Source organism: Ranitomeya variabilis, chromosome 1 (genome assembly GCF_051348905.1).
Source record: "Ranitomeya variabilis isolate aRanVar5 chromosome 1, aRanVar5.hap1, whole genome shotgun sequence".
NCBI lineage: Eukaryota > Metazoa > Chordata > Amphibia > Anura > Dendrobatidae > Ranitomeya > Ranitomeya variabilis.
Window position 1 is genome coordinate 749,585,389 of NC_135232.1, and position 24,877 is coordinate 749,610,265.

Sequence of the window (24,877 nt, forward strand, 5' to 3'; positions counted from 1 at the left end):
GTAACCCGTGAGGATACCACCAGCAGCGCTGAAGACATGTTCTGAGAGGATGCTGGCTGATGGGCATGAAAAAACCTCCAAGGCGTGACAAGCAAGCTCAGGCCGCTCTTCCATTTTTGAAGTCCAAACCCCCCCAATGGCATTGATATTGAGTTCCAGATACTCATGCACCATCCACTCCAGAGGTTCACAATGTATCAGACTTGTATTCTGTTCTGCTGATGCACGGGCTGGTCTAAAAAATGTGTGAAACGACTCACAGAAATTCAATAAAAGGAGGCGCGTCCTTTGAATGTCCGTATCAATGAACATCTTAGAAACATCAAGAATAAATTTGTAGGGCATCTCCTATCAAAGCACTATGCGGACCATAACGGGGGATTAATTTTGGGTACAGTGGTAACAGGAATTCAAATTATAAGAAAAAGTTGGAGAAAGGGCGACTTCATAAAACAGATGTCCCGCGGTGAGAACCTATGGATCTTCAATCTGGATTCCCTAGCATCAAAAGGGTTAAATTGCGAAGTTAAATTGTTTGCATTCAATTAAAGCTGGCGTTAAGGGTTAAAGCTGTAATATAAGAAGAGACCAATTCCCTCTACGGACCATGCATGATGAAGGAAACCGTGTTCTTTCTGAAACTATTTGGAAAATATTGGTCCGATACATGACCCAGATATACAACTTGACCGCTGACTTCACGGAAGGTCCTGCAGCAATTGCAGACCGAGTGAGTCTGTATCACACAACTGCACGCTAGCTTAATGTGGGAACCAGGAGCAGTGGAGCGTCTGTCACCGGCCGGGGCAGCTTTCAGGAAGATTTACAGTACACACAGAAGCCCGCTGCAACCAGACGGCTTTTCCTCTCTCATTACAACTGTCATGCCTGTTGTGAATTGCTTTTTGCTCCCTCTAGTGGTTACTAGTTTTTTGACTCTGGTTTTTCTGTCATTCCTTTTATCCGCACCTGGGTCGTTAGTTAGGGGTGTTGCTATATAAGCTCCCTGGACCTTCAGTTCAATGCCTGGCAACGTAGTTATCAGAGCTAGTCTGCTGTGCTCTTGTCTACTGATCCTGGTTCCAGTTATATCAGCTAAGTCTGCCTTTTGCTTTTTGCTATTTGTTTTGGTTTTGTATTTTTGTCCAGCTTGTTCCAAATCTATATCCTGACCTTTGCTGGAAGCTCTAGGGGGCTGGTGTTCTCCCCCCGGACCGTTAGACGGTTCGGGGGTTCTTGAATTTCCAGTGTGGATTTTGATAGGGTTTTTGTTGACCATATAAGTTACCTTTCTTTATTCTGCTATCAGTAAGCGGGCCTCTCTGTGCTAAACCTGGTTCATTTCTGTGTTTGTCATTTCCTCTTACCTCACCGTCATTATTTGTGGGGGGCTTCTATCCAGCTTTGGGGTCCCCTTCTCTGGAGGCAAGAGAGGTCTTTGTTTTCCTCTACTAGGGGTAGCTAGATTCTCCGGCTGGCGCGTGTCATCTAGAATCAACGTAGGAATGATCCCCGGCTACTTCTAGTGTTGGCGTTAGGAGTAGATATATGGTCAACCCAGTTACCACTGCCCTATGAGCTGGATTTTTGTATTCTGCAGACTTCCACGTTCCTCTGAGACCCTCGCCATTGGGGTCATAACACATGCCACTCAGTGAGCTGTTCCAGAGCTACGGATGCCTATTCAGCAGTAAGGTAAAACTACTGAACTTTTGACTCATTATTAAGGCACATTTGTGGCATGATTTATAATCACTGTTCTGAGTGGCTAGTCATCTGAGGGGTTTAGATTTTTGGTACTTTAGGGATACTCTTTGAGCAAATAATTAAACATTTATATAGACTCACAGAAATTGCTTATGCTACTTACACTACTTCTGCTCTGATGACTTTTGCACCCCAGTCACAGATTGGGCAGACTAGGGGTTAATATCAGTTTCCCTCACTGGTAATTTGTTAAAACTGCAGAGTTGTCAGGTCAGCTGATGTTGGTGGTGACCCCTCCCACCATCCTTTAAATGGTCACCTAATGCATCAGCTGACTGTTGGTGATACAGCAATCTACAGTGACCAAGCCTGGAGTAAGGAGCTTGCTGGCTGCTGTGGTTTATCAGCTGGTTTCATGAGTTTGTGATCCTGGTGCTTTTATTCTGCTGTGCGGTGCTTTGCAACAGAGGAAGTTGTAAAGCTAAGTTGTGTTATTACCCCATCTGTCTCGTGTTTGTTACTGTCCCCTGTGTTGTACTATCTGCAGTGGTGAGACTAGTGCCATTGCCGACCAATGCACTAGCTAGGGCGGTGTGAGGCAACAGCGAAGGACGAGGTTCCTGACGGCAGTGAGAGGAAGAACCCACTTAGGGCATTAGGGGAGTGCAGGGTCAGCCTCAGGTATGAGCAGGAGGTGACCATTCCTCATTTCCCTATTGATAGGGCCTTCCTCACCTCTTTACCATCCCGTTGTGTGTGGTGCTGTCCGCCAACCGACCCCCCCATAGGGTCGCTATATATATATTGTGACATTACTGCTGCTGATGTTACAAACAATTTTTTTGAAATGTGAAGACTCCGATTTGGGTCTCCATCTGGTGGGTTGCCTGTAGTAGTAGGGGCCAAAATCACTGCTGCTGTGTGTGCAAACTTGGTCAAGAACTACAGGAAACATCTAACCTCTGTAATTGCAAACTAAGGTTTCTGTACCAAATATTTGGTTCTGTTTTTCTATTATATCACATACTTATTTAATGCAATAAAATGCTAATTAATTATGTAAAAATGATACAATGATTTTCTGGATTTTTTTAGATTCTGTCTCTAAGGCCGGCGTCACACTGGCGACTTAAACGGACGAGTGCAATGCGATAACAAAATCGTATTGCACTCGGACCAATGTTACACTATGGGGCAGCTCCTAGCAGCCGATTTTTTGTCGTCCGTTTTCCTCGGTCCGAGACAATCGCAGCATGCTGTGATTGTCACGGACACTCGGCCGACTCTCGGCTCAATCGCACCCATATAAGCCTATGGGTGCAAGTGAGACAGCGCACATCACTCGGATATCATCCAAGTGCTGTGCGCTAAACGTGGACCCCGGCAATGGAGGAGATGGAGAAATTAGTTTCTCCGCCTCCTTCGCAGCTGTGCTCCGATCCGCTCTGTGCGAGAGGCTCGGAGCACAGACGCATGACACTCAGCTCCCGCTCACAGCAAAGCAGGAGCCGAGGGTCATTAGCATATCGCATCCGATGCTCTCGCATCGGATTCAATACGCTAGTGTGACGCCGGCCTAACAGTTGAAGTGTGCTGCCGATAAAATGACAGTCCTCTCCATTCTTTGTAGGTGGGAAAACTTGCAAAATCGGCAGTGTATCAAATACTTATTTTCCCCACTATATGACACAGGCATCTTGCACATAGAGACCCAGAAGCAATACGAAAGTTAGTTAAAGAAAACAACTTCCTGATGGTATTACTAGCTGTCTTAAAGGGAAAATGTCAAGAAAATCCTTTCCTAAGAATAGTACTACAAAATCTAAACAGCGTCTGGACTTAATACACACAGATGTTTGTGGTCCAATGAGTACTCAAACACCTGGAAAGAAGATATATTTTCTCACATTTATCAATGATTTTTTCAGATATACAATAGTCCATCCACTTCACAGCAAAGATGAAGTTCCAAAGAAACTTGAAATACTGTATATCTCGCTGAAGTATATAACAAACTTGTAAGAATGACAAAAATTCTGCGTGTAGATAATGGAACTGAATATACAAGTAATGAGACACAAAGCGTTTTAAGGAAAAATTTAATCATGTTACAGACCACTGTACCATACAACGCTAAACAAAATGGTACAGCAGATAGAAGGAACCAGACACTTTGTGAAAGTGGAAGAAGTATGCTATTTGATGCAAATTTACCAACAGCATATTGGAGTGAAACAATTATGATAACTTGCTAGCTTCAAAACAGACTACCAGGTAAAGCTACTGAGAAAAGTCCATTTGAGCAATGGAAACGCAAGAAGCCTAAACTATAACACATAAGAATATTTTAAAGTAAAGTATTTGTACCTATTCCCAACGAAAAACGTACCAAGTGGGAATCTCATGCAAAATATGGTTATCCTGGTGGGCTACAGTGAAATCCAGAAAGGATGTAGAATTCATCCACCCAGAAATGAACAAGGTCACAATAAGTAGAGATGTAATGATTGATCAGAAATTTTTGTCTCTTAAGTTTCATGACATCAAACCAGTAGTCTAGCTAAAGCAAGAACAATCTCAGTTACAATTTCAAAACAGCAAAAAAAGGATGCAGAAGTTTGTTTAGGTCCTTCAAACACTGAAGAAGCAATAGAAAAATCAGGTGAACCTGAAGACAGAAGATTGTCGAGGTCAAAGAAGGGTATATCAGCTAAGCATTTATCCTACTTTGTCATAACCCTACCTGAGTCAGGGCCGCAGTCATGGGATGAGATGCAACAATTACCTCTCCATGAAAAACTGAAGTGGATTAATGCTGTTAATGAGGAAATGAAATCCCTTCATCACTTCAAACTTGGAAACTTACCAAACTATCACAAGGCAAGACAGTAATCAAATGTAAATGTGTTTTTAAAACCAAGTATGACTCAGAAGGAAAGATTTACAGATTTAAGACAAGACTGATGTTCGCCATTCACCTTGGGGGGGGGGGGGGAGGGCAAAAAGCTGCCCAAAAGCTCAAATTAGGGGCAGACACCAAAAAAGGTGGCATCAAATGACCCACAGTAGACATTTTACAATGTCGCAGCAGTCAGGCATGGAACATGCATGAGACAAGGTCTGAGCCAGCAGTTACAGCTTGGAATTGAAGTTTCAATTGAGGACCTGGTGGTTAAGAGAGCAGTTTAAGCCTTCTTAGCTGGGAGACCTGATACCTCATGCAACACCTGCAATTTTTTTCTTTATTCCAGCCACACTCAGATGGCACAAACATTAGTTTCATACAGTACTATTAGTAGAAAATTGTAAGGAATGTAACACAGGTTGTCGACTGATCAATTGACCCACAGAAGAACCTTTACAGTTTAAATGAGGCCCTGGTGGTTAAGGGAGTGGTGTAAGCCCCTCTTAGCTGGGAGACCTGATACCTCATGCAACACCTCCATTTTTTTTTTATTCCAGCCACACTCAGAAAAATGTAAGGAAAGTAAGACAAGTAGTCGACTGACAGTAAGTGCAGGCCTGCCTGTCTGGGAGCTCTACTTACACAGGCAACCCAGCAGATGGAGACCCAACTTGGAGTTTCCACATTTCAAAAAATAATTGTCACACACCACTAAAGTGACATCAATTTCCAAAGAGTAGAAATATTATAATAGGCCTCTAACACACCTTCCACCACAAGCAGCCCACCAGATGGAGAACCAACTTGGAGTCTCCACATTTCAAAAAATAATTGTCACACACCACTAAAGTGGCATCAATCTCCACAGAGTAGAAATATTATAATAGGCCTCTGACACACCTTCCACCACAAGCAGCCCACCAGATGGAGACCCAACTTGGAGTCTCCACATTTCAAAAAATTGTTTGCAACATCTGCAGCAGTAGCAACAGCCGGCACAGAAGACACCACAAAGATGGCACAGACTGCAATTACGTGAGATCAATGAATGACACTAAAAACGACACCATCACCTAGTCGGCCCAGTCTGCATCTGGAGTGCAAAATTAATTGGAGATCCATGACTTGTTCATTTTGATGAAAGTTAGGCAGTCTACACTATAAGGGGGACAGCCCTGGATGCACTTTTAGAGAGAACGCTCGCTGCCAGACATGACAAAACCTTCAAGACATTACAGGCGAACTCAGGCCACTCTTCCATTTTTGAAGACCAAAATGCAAAAGGGTACAACCTCCCCCTGATGGCCTTGGTATTGAGCTCCAGATACTCCTGCACCATCCTCTCCAGTCGTTCACAATGTGTCAGACTTTTACTCTGTTCTGCTGTTGCATGAGCTGGTCACAAAAATGTGTGAAACGACTCACAGAAATTGCTTATGCCACTTACACTGCTGTTGCTGCTGCTAATGTTTTTGCGATGATTCCTTGTCGTTCCCAGTACAACTGGGATGCAGACTGTGTGCCTCACTTCTGTCTTTGGGAAAGCCACTCTTAAGATTGTCTACAAGCGTGTTTAAATGCTTCAGCATGCCTGCATCCCTTTCTAGGGGGGGGGGGGGGGGAAGCATCTGGCTAAATTTACTCTTGTAATGTGGATTCAAAGACTTGTGGAGCAGCCTCTCGACCGCCTGTCCCCACAGCCACCTGCAGAAGGGGATTTTTGCACTGCAAGCGCATGCAGCTAGTATTTCCAATACGGGCTTGCAACCACCACCATGATAGAAAGGTCCACCACTGGGAGCATGTACAGTCTGTGATCAGAAAAACACAGCATGACTTAACAGATAAAGTTATGTAGTAACAAAATGGCTTGGGGGTGGGGGTTTTGGGGCAGGAATAAGTTTAGGCAATATTGAAACTGTATGAGAGGAAGGTTAAACATGTCTTGCTGTAATGTAGCCAGGAGGTAAAAATAGAAAATGCCACCATGGACATGTGCACAAATGGGAGCCACACGTTTGCTATTGCTGAAACTCATGATCTCCTATCATGTTCTGAACTTTGCAGAGAAAAAAAAAATAAAAAAACACTCATTAACATACAACATCTAAAAAATGTGACACATACTTTCTATTGCAATTGGAATTCCAAAACTTGTCAGGCATGTTTGTTCTAAAAGCCTATGATATAAAGACTTGTCATTCAAAATAGGGCTAAATTATATAACAATCAAGCAAAAAATGAAGAATGTCAAACATTGAAGTGAATCATTAGTGTCACAGAGGGTACACAATAATATTAGTCAATATTAGATATGTGGTATCAAGGTCAAAAACATCAGCTCTATAGGGATAACCTCAAAACCTTCCATAAATAAATAAATAGAACTAACCTACCTGACTGCACAGGTAAGGAGAAAAGAAGAAATAAGAGAGGACACAGTGGTTCTAAAAGCCTTAACTACTAATATTGGAATGCAACACTTAAGGCCCCGTCTCACATAGCAAGATCGCTAGCGAGATCGCTGCTGAGTCACTAGTTTTGTGACGCAACAGCGACCTCAGTAGCGATCTCGCTATGTGTGACACGTACCAGCGATCAGGCCCCTGCTGTGAGATCGCTGGTCGTGTCGGAATGGCCTGGACCGTTTTTTGGTCGTTGAGGTCCCGCTGACATCGCTGAATCGGTGTGTGTGACACCGATCCAGCGATGTCTTCACTGGTAACCAGGGTAAACATCGGGTTACTAAGCGCAGGGCCGCGCTTAGTAACCCGATGTTTACACCCTGGTTACCAGCGTAAATGTAAAAAAAAACAAACACTACATACTCACCATCTGATGTCCGTCAGGTCCCTTGCCGTCCGCTTCCTGCTCTGAGTGCCGCCGTACAGTGAGAGCGCAGCACAGCAGTGACGTCACCGCTGCGCTCTGCTCTCACTGTACGGCGGCTCAGTCAGAGCAGGAAGCAGACGGCAAGGGACCTGACGGACATCAGATGGTGAGTATGTACTGTTTGTTTTTTTTGGTAACCAGGGTAAACATCGGGTTACTAAGCGTGGCCCTGCGCTTAGTAAGCCGATGTTTACCCTGGTTACCCGGGTGCTGCAGGGGGACTTCGGCATCGTTGAAGACAGTTTCAACGATGCCGAAGTCGTTCCCCTGATCGTTGGTCGCTGGAGAGAGCTGTCTGTGTGACAGCTCCCCAGCGACCACACAACGACTTACGTTGCAACGATCACGGCCAGGTCGTATCGCTGGTCGTGATCGTTGGTAAATCGCTATGTGAGACGGGGCCTTTAGAACCTGGACACTTTGAATTTGGAAGTGCTTTACATATAATTATGATTTACTGTACACTGAAAAGATAATAATAATAATAATAATTTTTATTTATATAGCGACAACATATTCCGCAGCACTTTACAATTAAGCGGGGACATGTACAAACAATAAATTCGTTACGAGTTAAGACAATTTAAACAGTGACATTAGGGGTGAGGTCCCTGCTCGCAAGCTTACAATCTACAAGGAAATGGGGGGACACGATAGGTGAAAAGTGCTTGTTATTTCAGGTCTGGCAATTATAATACATAGGGATTTTCATACAAAGCTGCATGATCCGGTCATCAGCCCGTGTGTTTAAGTGCAATAGTCAAGTATCAAGTGCAGTTATCATGTGCATGGAGGGTGTGGAGACAGATGAATAGTAGGGTGCAGATTCAGAATAATATTTGGAAGGAGGGAACAGGGCAAAGTTAGTTTACTGAGTAGTTGATGTGGTATGCTTGTTTGAAGAGATGGGTTTTCAAAGCGCGCTTGAATAGGTCGGGGCTAGGTATCAGTCTGATTGTCTGGGGAAGTGCATTCCAGAGAGCTGGCGCAGCATGAGAGAAGTCTTGGAGACGGAGGTGTGAGGTTCGGATTATGGGGGATGCTAGTCTTAGGTCGTTTGTAGAACGGAGGGCACGTGTAGGGCGATAGAGATGAGAGAGGAGATATAAGGCGGTGCAGAACTGTGGAGAGCTTTGTGGGTGAGAGAGATGAGTTTATACTGGACCCTGTAGCAAATGGTAGCCAGTGTAATGAGTGGCACAAGATGGAGGCATCGGTGAAGCGGCTGGACAGAAATATGACTTTGGCTGCAGCATTCAAGATGGATTGGAGAGGAGAAAGTTTGGTAAGAGGGAGACCGATTAGAAGAGAGTTGCACTAGTCCAGACGGGAATGAATAAGAGGGACAGTAAGAGTCAGCAGTTTCAAAGGTGAGAAAAGGTCGGATTCTGGAGATGTTTTTAAGATGCAGGTGACAAGAGCGAGTGAGTGATCGGATATAGGGAGTAAAGGAAAGTTCGGTGTCGAATATGACCCCAAGACAGCGAGCATGCTGCTTGGGAGTTATGGTTGAACCCTCCAGGGTAATTTTGATGTTGGGTAGAGTGAGGTTAGTAGAAGGGAGAAACATAAGAAGTTCCGTTTTGGAGAGATTTAGTTTCAGGTAGAGGGAGGACATGATGTTAGAGACAGTAGACAGACAATCCTTGGTATTTTGAATTAGGGTAGGGGTGATGTAGGGGGAAGAAGTGTATAATTGGGTGTCATCAGCATAGAGATGATGCTGGAACCCAAATCTGCTGATTGTTTGTCCATTTGGGGCCGTGTAAAGAGAGAAGAGGAGGGGGCCTAGGACTGAGCCTTGCGGAACCCCAATAGTAAGGGGACGAGGAGAGGAAGAGGAGCCGGCAAAAGATACAGTGAAGGAGCGGTCAGAGAGGTAGGAGGAGAACCAGGAGAGGGCTGTGTCCTTGAGACCTATGGAGCGGAGCATAGTGAGGAGGAGCTGGTGATCCACAGTGTCAAATGCAGCAGAAAGATCCAGGAGAATCAGCAGAGAGCAATGACCTTTGGATTTAGCTGTTATTAGATCATTAGAGACTTTAGTGAGGGCAGTTTCAGTGGAGTGTAAAGAGCGGAAACCAGATTGTAAGGGGTCAAGAAGAGAGATAGCGGATTAGACGGGAGTGGACCAAGCGTTCCAGGAGTTTAGAGATGAAGGAAAGGTTAGAGACAGGTCTGTAGTTAGCAGTGCAGTTCTGGTCCAGGGATGGCTTTTTAAGTAAAGGGGTTATGATGGCATGTTTAAATGAGGAGGGAAAGATACCTGAAGAAAGAGAGAGGTTAAATATTTTAGTCAGGTGAGTGGTGACCACTGGTAAGAGAGACTGCAGGTTATGTGAAGGAATGGGGTCACTGTTGCAGGTTGTAGGCTGAGTAGAAGCGAGGAGTTTGGAAACTTCTTCTGAAACAGGCACAAAGATGTCTAGTGAGCTTGAGGTGCAGCAGGGAAGGGGATCCAGGCACTGAGGAGATTGCGCTTAGATATCCTGATGGATGTGGTTAATTTTTTCTAAGAAATAAGTGGCCAGATCCTCACCGCTGAGGTTGGTGATGGGGGCCTGTACTTTAGGTTTCAGGAGGGAGTTTAAGATACCAAGGATAAGAGTTGTCAGCAATCAATGACGAGCTAGCTGACTATATTAGTATTCAATCATGCAGCTTCTTTTATTTTAAGATCAATGATTAATTACTACAGCTTTAAATACTTAAATACTTTATCAATATTATCTATAATGATCTTTAAAGCTGGAAGTACTTGGCCCTTATGATAGACCAAACTAGATCAGTTGTTGAAGAGGTTACTTACATCAATCTCACTCAGGATTACATCTATTACACTGCCAATAACAATTAGGAAGTCAAAGACATTCCAAGGGTCCCCGAAGTATCCCTAGAATAAAAAGAAAGAAAACAATGTTTGAATCATACTAACATTTGTGACTTAATACATTGCGTTCAATTTCATATAAATGTAATAAAGCTTAAGTATTTTCTAGAACTAGCTATACTCTGATAAAATTGCATCGTGTTCCTATCAGTCTATCAGACTTCATATTCACAATGTGATTACATTGTGTACAGCTAAAAGCCTTCACTTCCACAACTATTTTCAAGAATATAAGCTTTGTCAACATAAATCATACATTAATTAGAATTACTTGGGCTTATTCAGAGGAAGGTTGCAAATTTTTTTATTTTTTCTGGACAACTTAAAAAACAAAACAAAACAGAAAGCCAGCATTTTTACAGACATATTCGAAAGCCATAATAAGTCATTGAAGAAGCAAAATATTTATTCACTTATTCTTTCTAAACATGTATGTGACGTAATGCAGTTGTAATAAAATACTTATCGATTGTTGTCTTTCCTGGTCTCCAGTGTTGCTCTGGTCCACGTCTGGATCATGTAACCTCTCCTTATCATGACTGGCTCAAATAGGGACTGTTGTGTGGAGCGATGTTACTTCCACTAAAGTAAGTCTAGTAAGCCTCAGGACAAATCTCCATAGAGTTAAAGAGTTGTGAAAGCGACTTCTGGTCCACCCATAACTCTGTGTGACGGGCTAGTCTGGTTTGAAGTCATATGGCCCAGAAGGGGACCGGAGCGACTTTAGAAAGGATTAGCAAATACATTTTTTTGCCGGGAATGCTTCTTTAAGATTCTAAATGATACAGTATATGTCAATAGCAGTTGGTAATCGTGACATTGGCTGCATTCACTGCGAACTGCAAAATAATTATTGTTAGGGCTCAGGCAGACATCCTTGGAACTCAGTCCAATCATAGACCGCAGTGCACGAACTTGCTGGGTGGACTTCAGACCAGACCTGGGAGAACTACAATTCCCAGCATGCCTCAACTGCTGCAAGTTGCTAGGGCATGCTGGGAGTTGTAGTTTTATAACAGCTGGAGAGCCGAGGTTCCCCACCCCGCATGACAGCTTCATGTATTTCTAATAGATTATCAAGCTCAGATCAAAAGAACCCTGTTCACTCTGTCCATTGAGGTTTGGGATTGAACAGATGTGTGCATGAGCCCTTACCTAGACTCTGTGCAAGTTTCTCCAGCTTTCAAAAAGTCAGTTGTTTTTATGGACGAGGCATGCCCTATTTTTATGTACTGTCAAATAATTTCTGGGAGATAGGTCAGCAATATAAAAGCACTGGAAAACTCTGTACACACTCACCTTGGCTTTAAAAGCTGCTAATTTTAATAGCATTTCCACAGTAAATATTCCAGTAAAAGCTACATTGAGGATATCTGACAAATGACTAAATTCAGCAGTCTGACCATAATGCTAAAAAAAAAAATGAGACAGATGAAATCCAGTTTGCATATAAAATATGGTTAAATATTACATGCCTGCATAGATGCCATTTCCTGCTCACCAGTTTCTTTCAATTTTTTAAAAGAATTTGCGAACTGTACTTTAAAAACTCACACAGATTTTTCCATGCAGGTGTGATTTGAGGTGAAACTGCACATGCATACAAGTGTTTCTCTGTAAACTACAATGTCATCAAAAAGTTCATTCATTTCAGTTCTTCAATACAACAGATTGATCTATTTCAAGTGTTCATTTCCATTAATGTTGATGATTATGGCTTGCAGCCAATGAAAACCCAAAAGTCATTATCTCAGTAAATTAGAATACGGTACTTTATAACACCAGCTCGAAAAATGATTACTGCATCAATGCGGCGTGGCATGGAGGTGATGAGCCTGTGGCACTACTGAGGTGTTATGGAAGCCCAGGTTGCTTTGATAGCAGCCTTCAGTTCATCTGCATTGTTGAGTATTTTATTGAGGTATTGAGGTCTGTCCTCTCATCATGACACCTAATATCCATTGACTGGCTCTGCATTGTGTGCCTCCTGATGAACCGTATGGACGGGGAAACGCTTCGAGGCTGGAAGCTAAGTTTGGGCTAAACCCCAACTATGATTATTTATTTATTTTTTCATCTGTTCTTTATAGCCACGAATTGTATAGCCATTTGCTCTTTTGCACTGAATGTGGCGAATTTATTATGCATAGACTGTGTTGAAAGGCTAGTCATATGGCCCCTTGGTTTTGGCGTGCAGGTTTTGATTAGCTGTGAAGGGTCCGTGATGTAAATCTATGTTATATGGGTCCCATAAAAGATACCTAGTACGCATTATCTATATGTAAGGGTGTCAATTGGCACATAACCTATGTCTCTTTAATTAATAAGTACTATCCCTTCATCTCTTTTATTTGCTTGCTGCTTTCCCACCTATAGTACATAGGGAATTATTAGGGCTAGTTTGGGACAGCAGCCGAGGAGTGGGGGCGCCAAAAAATCGTTTCTTGTAGGGCGCAAACCCCCGCTGATAGGAAGGGACAGTAGGCAAGTCTAGGGCTTTTGTAGGTTATGCTAGACCATATATATTTATATTGCGTGTGTTGATTTGCACTGGGAGGGTATTTTTAATACTTTTTTTCATTAAAGATATTTTTAAAAGGGATTACATGATATACACTTTGAGTATTTTGTCTCTCATCTACCTCTTGACAATACCCCATTGATTCTCTATGGGGTTAAGGTCAGATGAGTTTGCTGGCCAATCAAGCACAGCGATAGTATTGTTTTTAAACCAGGTATTGGTACTTTTGGCAGTGTGGACAGGTGCCAAATCCTGCTGGAGAATGAAATTTCCATCTCCAAAAAGCTTGTCAGCAGAGGGAAGCATGAAGTGCTGTAAAATTTCCTGGTAGATGGCTACGCTGACTTTGGTCTTGATAAAACAGAGTGGACCTACACCAGCAGATGACATGGCTCTCCAAACCATCACTGATTGTGAAAACTTCACAAAAGACCTCAAGCTGCTTGGATTGTGCACCTCTACAGCCTTCCTCCAGACACTGGGACCTTGATTTCCAAATTAAATCAAAATTTACTTTCATCTGAAAACAACTCCTTGGACCACTGTGAAACAGTCCAGTTCTTTTTCTCCTTGGCCCAGGTAAGATACTTCTGACATTGTCTATTGGTCATGAGTGGCTTTACACGAGGAATGCGACACTTGTAGCCCATGTCCTGGATACGTCTGTGTGTGGTGGCTCTCGAAGCAATGACTCCAGCAGCAGTCCACTCCTTTTGAATCTCCCCCAAATTTTTGAATGGGCTTTTCTTAACAATCCTTTCAAGGCTGCAGTTGTCCCGGTTGCTTGTGCACCTTTTTCTACCACACTTTTTCCTTCCACTCAACTTTCCATGGACATCTGTCAAGTCAGCAGTCTTCCCCATGATTGTGAAGCCTACCGAGACAGACTTGCTAATTATTCTATATAATCTGAGATAATGACTTTTGGGTTTTCATTGGCTGTAAGCCATAATCATCAACATTAACAGAAATAAACACTTGAAATAGATCACTCTGTTTGTAATAGTATAATATATGGGTTTCCCTTTTTGTATTGAAGAACTGAAATAAATTAACTTTTTGATGATATTCTAATTTAGTGAGAAGCACTTGTAAACTGTTCTTTAACTGTGCAAGCAAACAGTTCATTTAAATCTGAAAACGGCTTGGTGAAGATTGCCAAAGACTTGTAGGAGAGTGTAGATTATTGCAGATGCGCTGCGCCTCTCTCTGACTTGCCTGTTGCTAGAGAGACTCCTGTGTGAGATGCAGCTGCGCTCTGGTGTGCAGGCATAAATCAGACACATTCAATGGACTCTAATACAATTTCTGACTGTTCTATCTCCACATTAGGCAAATGGAGATATAGCTGACTGATGTAGGAGCTATAATATTCAAATTGCCTCTTCAGAGAGAAAGAAGACTTGAACTCTATAGCCCTACCTGTTGGAAGTAGCGATCCTACAAGTTACAATCAACCCTTTAATGAGTCTTGTAATATGACTTAGGATAAAAGCCAAATCAGAATCTCAATTTGCAGACACAGTGTTTCGGGCTGTTGGCCCTCATCAGTGCAAAATATGAGAACTGATTTGGCTAGATGAAAGGCTCTGGACTGGAGTCTAAGGGTAAGGTTTCTCCTTATGGAGAGTGACATACAGGCTCTGACTTGTCAAGGTAAGGAGGCTTATTTGCCGTGCAATGCTTCTCTGGGAAATTTGATATGCAAATTTCCTCTTTAGAGAGAAAGAGGACTTGAACTCTATAGCGCCACCTGTTGAAAGTAGCGATCCTACAAGTTACAATCAACCCTTTAACGAGTCTTGTAATATGACTTCGGATAAAAGCCAAATCAGAAACTCAATTTGCAGACAAGGTGTTTTGGGCTGTTGGCCCTCGTCAGTGCAAAGCATGAGAACTGATTTGGCTAGGTGAGAGGTTCTGGACTGGCGTCTAAGAGGTAAGGTTTCTCATTGTGGAAAGTGACATACCAGCTCTGGCTTGTCAAGGTAAGCAGGCTTAGTCACCGTGCAATGCTCCTTTTGAAAATTTAATATGCAAATTGTCTCTTCAGAGAGAAAGATGACTTGAACTCTATAGCGCCACCTGTTGGAAGTAGCGATCCTACAAGTCTTGTAATATGACTTAGGATAAAGGAGCTGTGAGGTTTTCCTACCACCATATCCAAAATGAGAGCTGACAGACTCAAATGTAGAACCACAATTCTAGATTTGGTTTATTTAAACACAGATACAGAAATAATACTTGTTGGCATGATAATAATGCATTTAGCAAGTAACAGACAAATGCAGAACTTATTTTCTACGATATGCAAAAAGAACAGCTGAATAGTAATTATATCTGGGGGAACAGCATACTCTGGGGGCTCGTCTGGGATGTTTTCTGTGAGAACTTGACACTGCTGGGAATGCACTGCAGTCTGCACCAGCACCGAGGACACAGCGAAGCTATGAAGGGTCAAACAAGCATGCCAAGATGGAGACTGCCATAACTGAGCCTGTGGATGCTGAGTCTGCAATGGTGCTGTCTGCTCCTCATCTTGGATACAGAGGTAGGAAAATCTTACAGCACCTTATCAGTCAGCTACATCTCCATTCCATGTGGCAACAAAACACTACATTTCAATACAATGCATCAAAAATTCACCAAAAAGTAAGCCAAGTTATAGATGGTGCAAACTTAGACTATACAGTATAAAGGTGCATCTGACTTATCAAACAGCATGAACTTATTTTAATAAATCTGGCATATTGTAGTCCTTTAAGGAAGGTGTCCCCAAACTGCAGCTCGAGAGTCACATGTGGCTTGCGGGACTGTGATGTATGCTTCGTGGCTGTCTGCCAGCATGGTGCATTAGCACCAGGTGTAGCAAAAAGCTATTAAAGCGAACCTGTCAGCAGGATTTTGATAAGTAACATACAGACACTGTCAGGTTGGCAGTGCTAAAATGATTAAAATGATACCTGGGGTGAAGAAATCCATCTTGTGGTTCCTGTGTAATCAGTCTTAGAAGTTAGCAGCTAATGATATGCCCATGCTCCGGGGCAGGACTGTAGACAGAGTCTTATCTTCCTGCCCTAAGCCACAGAAACCAAGGAAAGACCTGCCCACAGGCCGCCCGAAGGGCAAACACGTTCCTCATTATAGAGACAGACTGTTTGTGCTTCAGGCAGGGCATGTGGGCAGGTTTCTCTGGCTTAGAGCAGGATGTAGCAGGAAAATAAGACTCTGCCTAAAGTCCCGCCCTGGAGCACGAACATATAATTAACTGCAAACTTCTAACACTGATTACAGAAGAATCACAAGATGGATTTCTTCACCCCAGGTATCATTTTAATCAGTATAACAGTGTCAACCTGACAATGCCTGTAGGTTACTTAGCAAACTCCTGCAGACAGGTTCACTTTAATAGTAGATCTCTAGATGGTAGATCTAAATGGGGGTAAAATAAGAAACTCTGGAGCTTGGAATACTGCTTTGGTGTTTTTTCAGTGGAAAAGCTTTGGCTATCATTATACCAGTAATAGGGGGCTCTGGGTGTTACTACTGTGTGGGGCAAAAGCTGGATGTTGCTTGTGCCCCTCTTTCATAGCTGAATATGGTTCTCAATGTCAGAAAGGTTGGGGACCTTTGCTTTAAGAACGAGAATATTTTTGTTTTTTGCGCATTTATTTTTCTCCTTTTCTTTTTCCATTGTTATAGCCAAGAAAAGTTGTGGTTTTGAATTAAACCATTCATTTTACCATATAATGTACTGAAAAATTGGAAAAATTTAGGTGAAATGGTTAAAAAGTAATGAAATTCAGCCATTATTTGGGATTTTATTTTTACATCATTCTTTGTGGGGTGAAAATTACCTGGCAATATAATTTTTAATGTCAGTATGATTACAGCGATACCAAACTTAGCTGTGTGAAAAACTGTTTGTCCCATTCCTGATTTCCTATTCTTTTGCTTGTTTGTCTCAATACTCAAATGTTTCAGATCACCAATCAAATTTAAATATTAGACAAAGATAACACAAGTAAACACAAAATGCAGTTTTTAAATGAAGGTCTTTATTATTAAGAGAAAAATAAATCCATACCTACAGCTCCCTGTGTGAACATGTGATTGCCCCCTCCCTAAAATATAAATTGACAGTGGTTTATCATATCTTTGGGAAGCTGAATTCAAATTCCCTAGCATACCCAGGCCTGATTACTGCCACACCTGTTCTCAATCAAGAAATCACTTAAATAGGATCTGGATGACAAAGTGAAGTAGACCAAAGACCTTCAAAAGCTAGATATCATGCCGCAATCCAAAGAAATTCTGGAACAAATGAGAAACAGAGTCACTGAGATGTATCAGTTTGGAAAGGGTTATAAAGCCATTTCTCAAGCTTTGAGAATCCCACGAACCACAATGAGAGTCTTTATCCACAAATGGCGAAAACATGGAAAAGTGGTGAACCTTCCCAGGAGTAGCCTGCCGACTAAAATTTCCCCAAGAGTGCAGAGACGACTCATCAAAGTGGTCACAAAAGACACCACAACAACATCCAAGGAACTGCAGGCCTAACTTGCCTCAGTTAAGGTCAGTGTTCATGACTCTACTATAAGAAAGAGACTGGGGAGAAATGGCCTGTATGGCAGTGTTCAGAGACAAAACCACTGCTGAGCAATAAGGACAGAAAGGCTTGTCTTAGTTTTGCCAGAAAACATCTTGATGATCCCCAAGATTTTTGGAAGAATACTCTGTGGATTGACGAGACAAAAGTTGAACTTTTTGGAAGGAGTATGTCCCATTACATCAAGCGTAGAAGTAAAACAGCATTTCAGAAAAGGAACATCATACAACAGTACTGTTTTGCTGCTTCAGGACCTGGAAGACTTGCTGTGGTAAATGGAACTATGAATTCTGCTGTCTACCTGTGTACCTGTGTTCCTGTTTCCTGTCTACCAAAAAAACCTGAAGGATAATGTCCGGCCATTAGTTTGTGACCTCAAGCTGAAGCGCACTTGGGTTATACAGTAGGACAATGATCCAAAACACATCAGCAAGTCCATCTCTGAATGGCTTAAGACAAACAAAATTAAGAATTTGTAGTGACTTAGTCAGAGTCCTGATCTTAATGTGATTGAGATGCGGCAGCATGACCTTAAAAATGCGGCTCATTCTCGGATATCCTCAAATATGGCTGAATTACAACAATTTTGCAAAGATGACTGGGCCAGAATTCCTCCAGAGTGTTGTAAAAGAATAATTGCCAGTTATTGCAAACACTTGATTTCAGTTGTTGCTGCTAAGGGTGGCCCAACCAATTATTAGGTTTAGGGCAATCACTTTTTCACACAGGGCCCTATAGGTTTGGATTTCTTTTTCCCTAAATAATAAAGACCTTCTTTTAAAAACTGCATTTTGTGGTTACTTGTGTTATCTTTGTCTAATATTTAAATTGGTTTGGTGATCTGAAACATATAAGTGTGACAAACATACAAAAGAATAGGAAATCAGGAAGGGGCAAACACTTTTTCACACAACTGTAGTTTTTTATATTGTTGTGGTTAAAAAAAATTCAGAACATTGCAAAAAACAATTAGTTGGTGCAGTTATATTCTGCGACCCATAACTTTTATATTAATTTGCCACAGGAATACCACAACAGAGGGGTGTCTGATTACCTGAACTCCGGCACTGGTTAAAACTGCTTCACCATCATAATAAACACTGCAGGTTTTCTTTTCTCTGGCATTGCTAGGGTTAATAAGTTGAGTCGATCTCCTGGAGATCTCCATCATGGATTGCCTCAGCGGGTCTGTGTTGGACACTCTCCTCTGGTATATATACTTGCCACTGGCATTTGTGAATTGTCAGTGATAGTTCATTCTGCCTGGAGTTGGAGGAGTTGTTCGGTGTTTGGAGTTGGCGGATGTAGATTTGTTCCAGAGATTTCTGTATGGAGTTTGTTTGCGTGTTCACCCTCATTGTCACCTTCCGATACCTCCCATCTATTTCACTCTGTTGTTTAGTGAGTATATTTTGTATGATTGCAGTTTTCATTTCCCTTCCCTTGTCTGTCTGGTTAGTGTATTCCTATACTATTCGGCCTCACACCATCCTAGGTGGGGAAGGGAACAGATAAGGTTAAGTCAGGAACATAGCAAGGCACGTGACCCCGACGTGTGCACCTTCCCGGGTTATCAAGGTGACAAGGATAGACTAGGGGGCCCCCAGCATGATAGGGAAGGAGCCCCTTGCCCTGAGAAATCCTGCAAAAGTACTGTGACAGCTGCTGTTTTATTGATACCTCTTTGGGTTACCTGTGACAGTTCAATAATTTTTATTGCATTATATAGTGTGGAAAACAAAAAACATCAATTCTGGTATTTCCATTTTTTTTTATTTTGGCATACAATCTATGGGATAAATACTTAGAAATGTTATTACTTCACGAAACTATACAGTCGGCAATGCTAAAATGCCAATATACACTCACCGGCCACTTTATTAGGTACACCATGCTAGTAACGGGTTGGACCCCCTTTTGCCTTCAGAACTGCCTCAATTCTTCGTGGCATAGATTCAACAAGGTGCTGGAAGCATTCCTCAGAGATTTTGGTCCATATTGACATGATGGCATCACACAGTTGCCGCAGATTTGTCGGCTGCACATCCCAAAGATGCTCCATACAAGGCAGGATGGATCCATGCTTTCATGTTGTTTACGCCAAATTCTGACCCTACCATCCGAATGTCGCAGCAGAAATCGAGACTCATCAGACCAAGCAACGTTTTTCCAATCTTCTACTGTCCAATTTCGATGAGCTTGTTCAAATTGTAGCCTCAGTTTCCTGTTCTTAGCTGAAAGGAGTGGTACCCGGTGTGGTCTTCTGCTGCTGTAGCCCATCTGCCTCAAAGTTCGACGCACTGTGCATTCAGAGATGCTCTTAGGCCTACCTTGGTTGTAACGGGTGGCGATTTGAGTCACTGTTGCCTTTCTATCAGCTCGAACCAGTCTGCCCATTCTCCTCTGACCTCTGGCATCAACAAGGCATTTCCGCCCACAGAACTGCCGCTCACTGGATTTTTTTTCTTTTTCGGACCATTCTCTGTAAACCCTAGAGATGGTTGTGCGTGAAAATCCCAGTAGATCAGCAGTTTCTGAAATACTCAGACCAGCCCTTCTGGCACCAACAACCATGCCACGTTCAAAGGCACTCAAATCACCTTTCTTCCCCATACTGATGCTCGGTTTGAACTGCAGGAGATTGTCTTGACCATGTCTACATGCCTAAATGCACTGAGTTGCCGCCATGTGATTGGCTGATTAGAAATTAAGTGTTAACAAGAAGTTGGACAGGTGTACCTAATAAAGTGGCCGGTGAGTGTATATTTTTTTTACATTTTGCAATTTATATCTTGTGAAAAGGGGCGACGATATAAACTTATATTTATTTATTTTTTCATTTTTTTTATCTCTTCACAATGTTTAATGTAAAAAACATTAGGCTCGATCACCTATTCAATATTGTAATGTGAAATTGCTCATCTGATATGAATCCCAACAGTGGGTTAGGCTTCATACGATTGCTATCATGGCAGATATGGGGGCCTTCAGGAGGCGCTTGACTGCCATGGCAACTGATTAGTGCGCAGAGGGCTGCCAGAAGTGAAGGCTTCAATTTTGGAAGTTTTTTTAATGATGCTGTCGTGCTTGACAGCAAGATCTAAGAGATTCATCTGTTACGATCAGTTCCTTCATATAATGATTGGGCCATTCCTAAGAGGTTAAGACTGTATAGTCTAAGTTTGCACCATTTAAGAATTAGACAATAGATAAATATGTCCCATTGTGTTTAAAAGTAAATAGTACATTCAAATAAAAATGTGCTAATAGATTAAGTATTACCTGCATTCCAAGGCTAATGGTATTCAGCATGATGAGAAAAAACATCAAGTATTCAAAATAAGAAGATGTAACCAAATACCAGACTTTATACTGGTAAGGGTTTTTTGGGATGTACCGTCGTAAAGGACGGGCCTTCAGGGCATATTGTACACACTGTCTCTGTTGGACGAAAAAGATGCAAGTATGTCACATCGGTGATCACTGTATATAGAATAGGAATTGTAAAAAAAAAAAAATACTGAAAACATATTTCTCTTTCTTACTTGATTCTTGTTTAATTCACAATTTTTATACTCCTGCTCTCCCTGCTCTTGAAAGGTTACAATGACAAATCCCACAAAAATATTCATCATGAAGAAAGCAATGAGAATTATGTAGACAATGAAATAGACGGCAATTTCAATGCGGTAATTGTAAATAGGTCCCATATCCTCTTTGTGTGAGTCTATAGCTCTATACAGTAACCTGTGTGGATAGAAATATAGGAATATCAATTTTAACCATTTACTTGTGACAACACATAATAGAAACAAATAAATGCATTAAACAAAAGATATGTATAAATGATCTAAAACGATCAGCAAAATGTGTAGCATAAGTACACCAAAACTTCAGATTTAAAAATGCTAACTAAATTTATACGCATTTTATTTACAGAAACCCTCCACCCTGGTAACAAGAAGTGACTTTCCATTTTTCATATAATCACCCACCCTGGTGTCCTCCATTTGCCTGATTCAGTCAGATCAGCGTTCTGCTCCTGCATCCAAGATAGTCACCTCACCGACAATCAGGAGTGCAGTGTTATGTCTAAAGACAAATTCCCAACCTTTCCTGTGTTGTAGGATATGAAAGGCAGTGGAGGTGAACCTTACACTTACCCCTGCACTCCTCCTGCCACTTAGGCAGCTATCTTGCAAGCAGGGAAATATTTTTTTAAGTTGATTTGAACAAAGGAGGCAAATAGAAGGCACCAGGTAGAGTGGCTATATTTGAAAATGTGTAGTCCGAACGTGGAATGTCACATTGAGGACACAATTACAAGTTCGGTATTTGGTCAGTATTTTACATCAGTATCTGTAAGCCAAAACCCGGAGTGGGTGATAAATACAGAAGTGGTGTCATGTTTCTATTATCCATAGAGCAGTAACTTACAACTCATGTCAGTGAATTTAGAAAAATGAATAAAGAATAATGCTGCATTTTGAATATATATCTATATATTTGTGTGCAGTAAGATATGATATTATGACTATCACATCAATATAAGGCATATACAAAATTTAAATTCCTTACTGTGGCCAGCCCTCAAAGGTAGAGATGGTAAAAAGAGACATCATTCCTGAGAGTACATTATCAAAATGAAAATCACTATGCATCCACATTCTGGATTTTAATTGCAACTGAGTTGGGTCGCCATCATCAGCATCAATATAATAACCCCTAAGGATGAAAAAGCCAATGTTAAAACATACTAGCAGAGTTACCGTAAATGTATAGGAAGAATTTCTTCCTATTAAATGAAAAAAAAGCCCAGGCACTTAGAAATCAACAGTACAAGGAGCATACCTGCACTCTTGCTGTGTTATCTTTGTTTTATCAGTACAGCTGAAGAATTTTCCCTAAAGATAGATAAGTACAACAGTCATACACTTTACTGTTAAAGATTCAGATTTACAGACAGAAAGAGAAACCTCCAGGGAGCTCACTTTAATGCTATGAAACAATATATATCTCCAAATGTTGACCACCTATGATCCATGGAAGCAGCATAAAACTGAGCTGCCAAGACCCCACCAATAGCATTGACTCTGGAGGCCCTCTGTTCAACTACACATGTAGGAGAGGTAGAGGTGATGTTCCACTCCTTGACACCCCAAATGGTTAAATGTGGTTAAGTGTATTTTATATTGATGCATGTTATCTGAGAGTAAAACCCTCAGGAGCTGAAGTCTAGCCTAGATAGGGTTAACTGTAAGGCCAGCCCAGATTAGGAAGGGGGAGCTAGAGGAAGTGCCAAGTTCAGGAATTATCAAGGTCAGTTGGGATAAGCAGTGAGAAATGACAGCAGCAGTCACAGGCAAAAGGCTGCTAGGGACAATGTGGGCCTAATAATTAGAGCAGTGGATTGGCAAAGAATGTGAATCTGTCAGCCTGAGAACCTCGAGATGAACATAGGGGCCCTTGGGCGCACTCAGTCTGTGAAGCTACAGGGAAAGGTGGACTCAAACTCTAAGAGGTTGGAGGTGATGCAGTGCGGGTGCACTGCTAATGGAGGAGAAGAATTCCTAGTGCTGGATAAGTTAGCAGGAGGGATACTCTACCCACACCAAGAACCAGGACTGAAGTTGTGTCTTGATTGCTGCTGTAGAGTGATTGCTGCCAAGGTTCCAGAAGAGGAAAATCTGGAGCCAAATGAGTCCTGCGGGCCAGAATTAAGTGTGATGCACCCCACACCCAGCAGCACACAGGGACGAGGACACGTGTTGCCTGTAGGGTGCCGGAGCGAGTGGGAGCAGCAGCTCGCCCACGACTACCTCGCTTTGGCACTTTACACATGAATACATTACATTACTATTATTCACAAATTTACCTATGTTTCTATATAACAATGAACTGGTAGCTTGTAAATTGAGTGATCAGATGCTCCCTTTGTCTGTATGTAGTGAATCAAGTGTATTGGCCCATTTACTGTTCCTAGGGATTGGAGGTAGACTCCTGCACAGGGGCCCACAGGGGGATTCACCTGTTCCCCTGTGGGCCTGTGTGAGCATGCATTGATAGACACAGGGTTGTTTGTTTAGGATGCCAGTAGCAAAATTACATATATTATTAATAAACGATATGCATTCAACAAGTATGTTAACTCTTAACTGGGACCTGTCACATGATTCATGTTGCCCAAAGAATAAATTGCTGTTTCAGTAGACTGCAATTTTGCTTATCAAGCACAGATTTTGCTGGAACGTTGCCTGCTGCATAAAGGAACCCGAATAACCTTATTACAATTTATTGCATGTCTTCTATTGCCTCTGTGCTCATGAACTCCCAGTTAGTGCATAACATACTCCCTTATATTCGCAACGTCTTCCTTTCATATACTCTTTATTACCCCTTTATAAATCACTTGTGAGGTCACATCTAGAATATGGGATCCAGTTTTGGGCTCCACATTTTAAAAAGGATATTCAGAAGTTATAATCAGTTCAACGACAGGCAACTAGAATATTACAAGGGATGGAAGGCCTCTCATATGAGGAGAGGTTGGAAAAGTTGGGATTGGAGCACTCATTACGGGTGGAAGAAAGGCGATTCTGACAGCTAAACAGTTAGAGCTGTCAGACTGTGGAATGCCCGACCACAAGAGGTAGTAATGGCAGACACTATAATAGATTTAAAAAAAGGGCTGGACGATTTCCTCGATACACATAACATTGCGGATTATAGCTAGATTAGTGACGAAATGTACAGTTGGTGGAGAAAGGTTGAAATTTGATGGACCTGGGTATTTATTTAACCAACATAACTATGTAACTATGAAATTATGACACCAACCCAAACACACTCCAGTTTGCAGGTTTGGAAAAAGTAAAATATCCTATACAAGGTGATGATTATAATAGACTGTTACTAAAAAGAGAAGCCAAATGAATTTTAGATGTAGATAAACAAGGTCCCATAGGTTTAAAGGAAAAAGTTCACTTGTTTTGTAGAATTGTATATTTTTATGTGTCTACTTATGTGCATGAAGTGACCCCCTATTAAGGAAGGTTAGAAACGTTGTGGAGACATGAAACATCCATCATCCTCAGTCCTCCCTCTCCCGGCAATCTGATGGATTAAAGAATTTAAGAGAAAGGATTCAATGAGTGACGCTTTTCTTTTTGTTGCTTCACATTGGTTCATGAATTTTCAAATGTTTCCAAGGATATGAAAAAAATGTTTTGAATTCTCAGGGCTGCCTGATGCCCAGAGCCGGCACAGGAGGAACCGCCGCCAACCTTAGCTAGAGCAACATTGGAGTTGGATGCCTGAAGGTCCTTGTTGTGCCAGTTGTACCCTGAGTAG

At 41.9% G+C, this 24,877-nt stretch overlaps 1 protein-coding gene across 1 annotated transcript in view; it reads right to left on the reverse strand.

The window, feature by feature from the left end:
* The window catches only part of CACNA1S (calcium voltage-gated channel subunit alpha1 S), a 422,207-nt gene that overhangs the window by 118,669 nt on the left and 278,661 nt on the right, over positions 1–24,877 (reverse strand). The window contains exons 23-28 of the mRNA XM_077270340.1: positions 22,379–22,431; positions 22,106–22,252; positions 21,073–21,274; positions 20,810–20,968; positions 11,694–11,804; positions 10,314–10,397 (exon numbers count right to left, since the gene is read on the reverse strand). Of these exons, the coding sequence (XP_077126455.1) occupies positions 10,314–10,397; positions 11,694–11,804; positions 20,810–20,968; positions 21,073–21,274; positions 22,106–22,252; positions 22,379–22,431 (756 nt within the window). The remainder of the gene's footprint in view (positions 1–10,313; positions 10,398–11,693; positions 11,805–20,809; positions 20,969–21,072; positions 21,275–22,105; positions 22,253–22,378; positions 22,432–24,877) is intronic.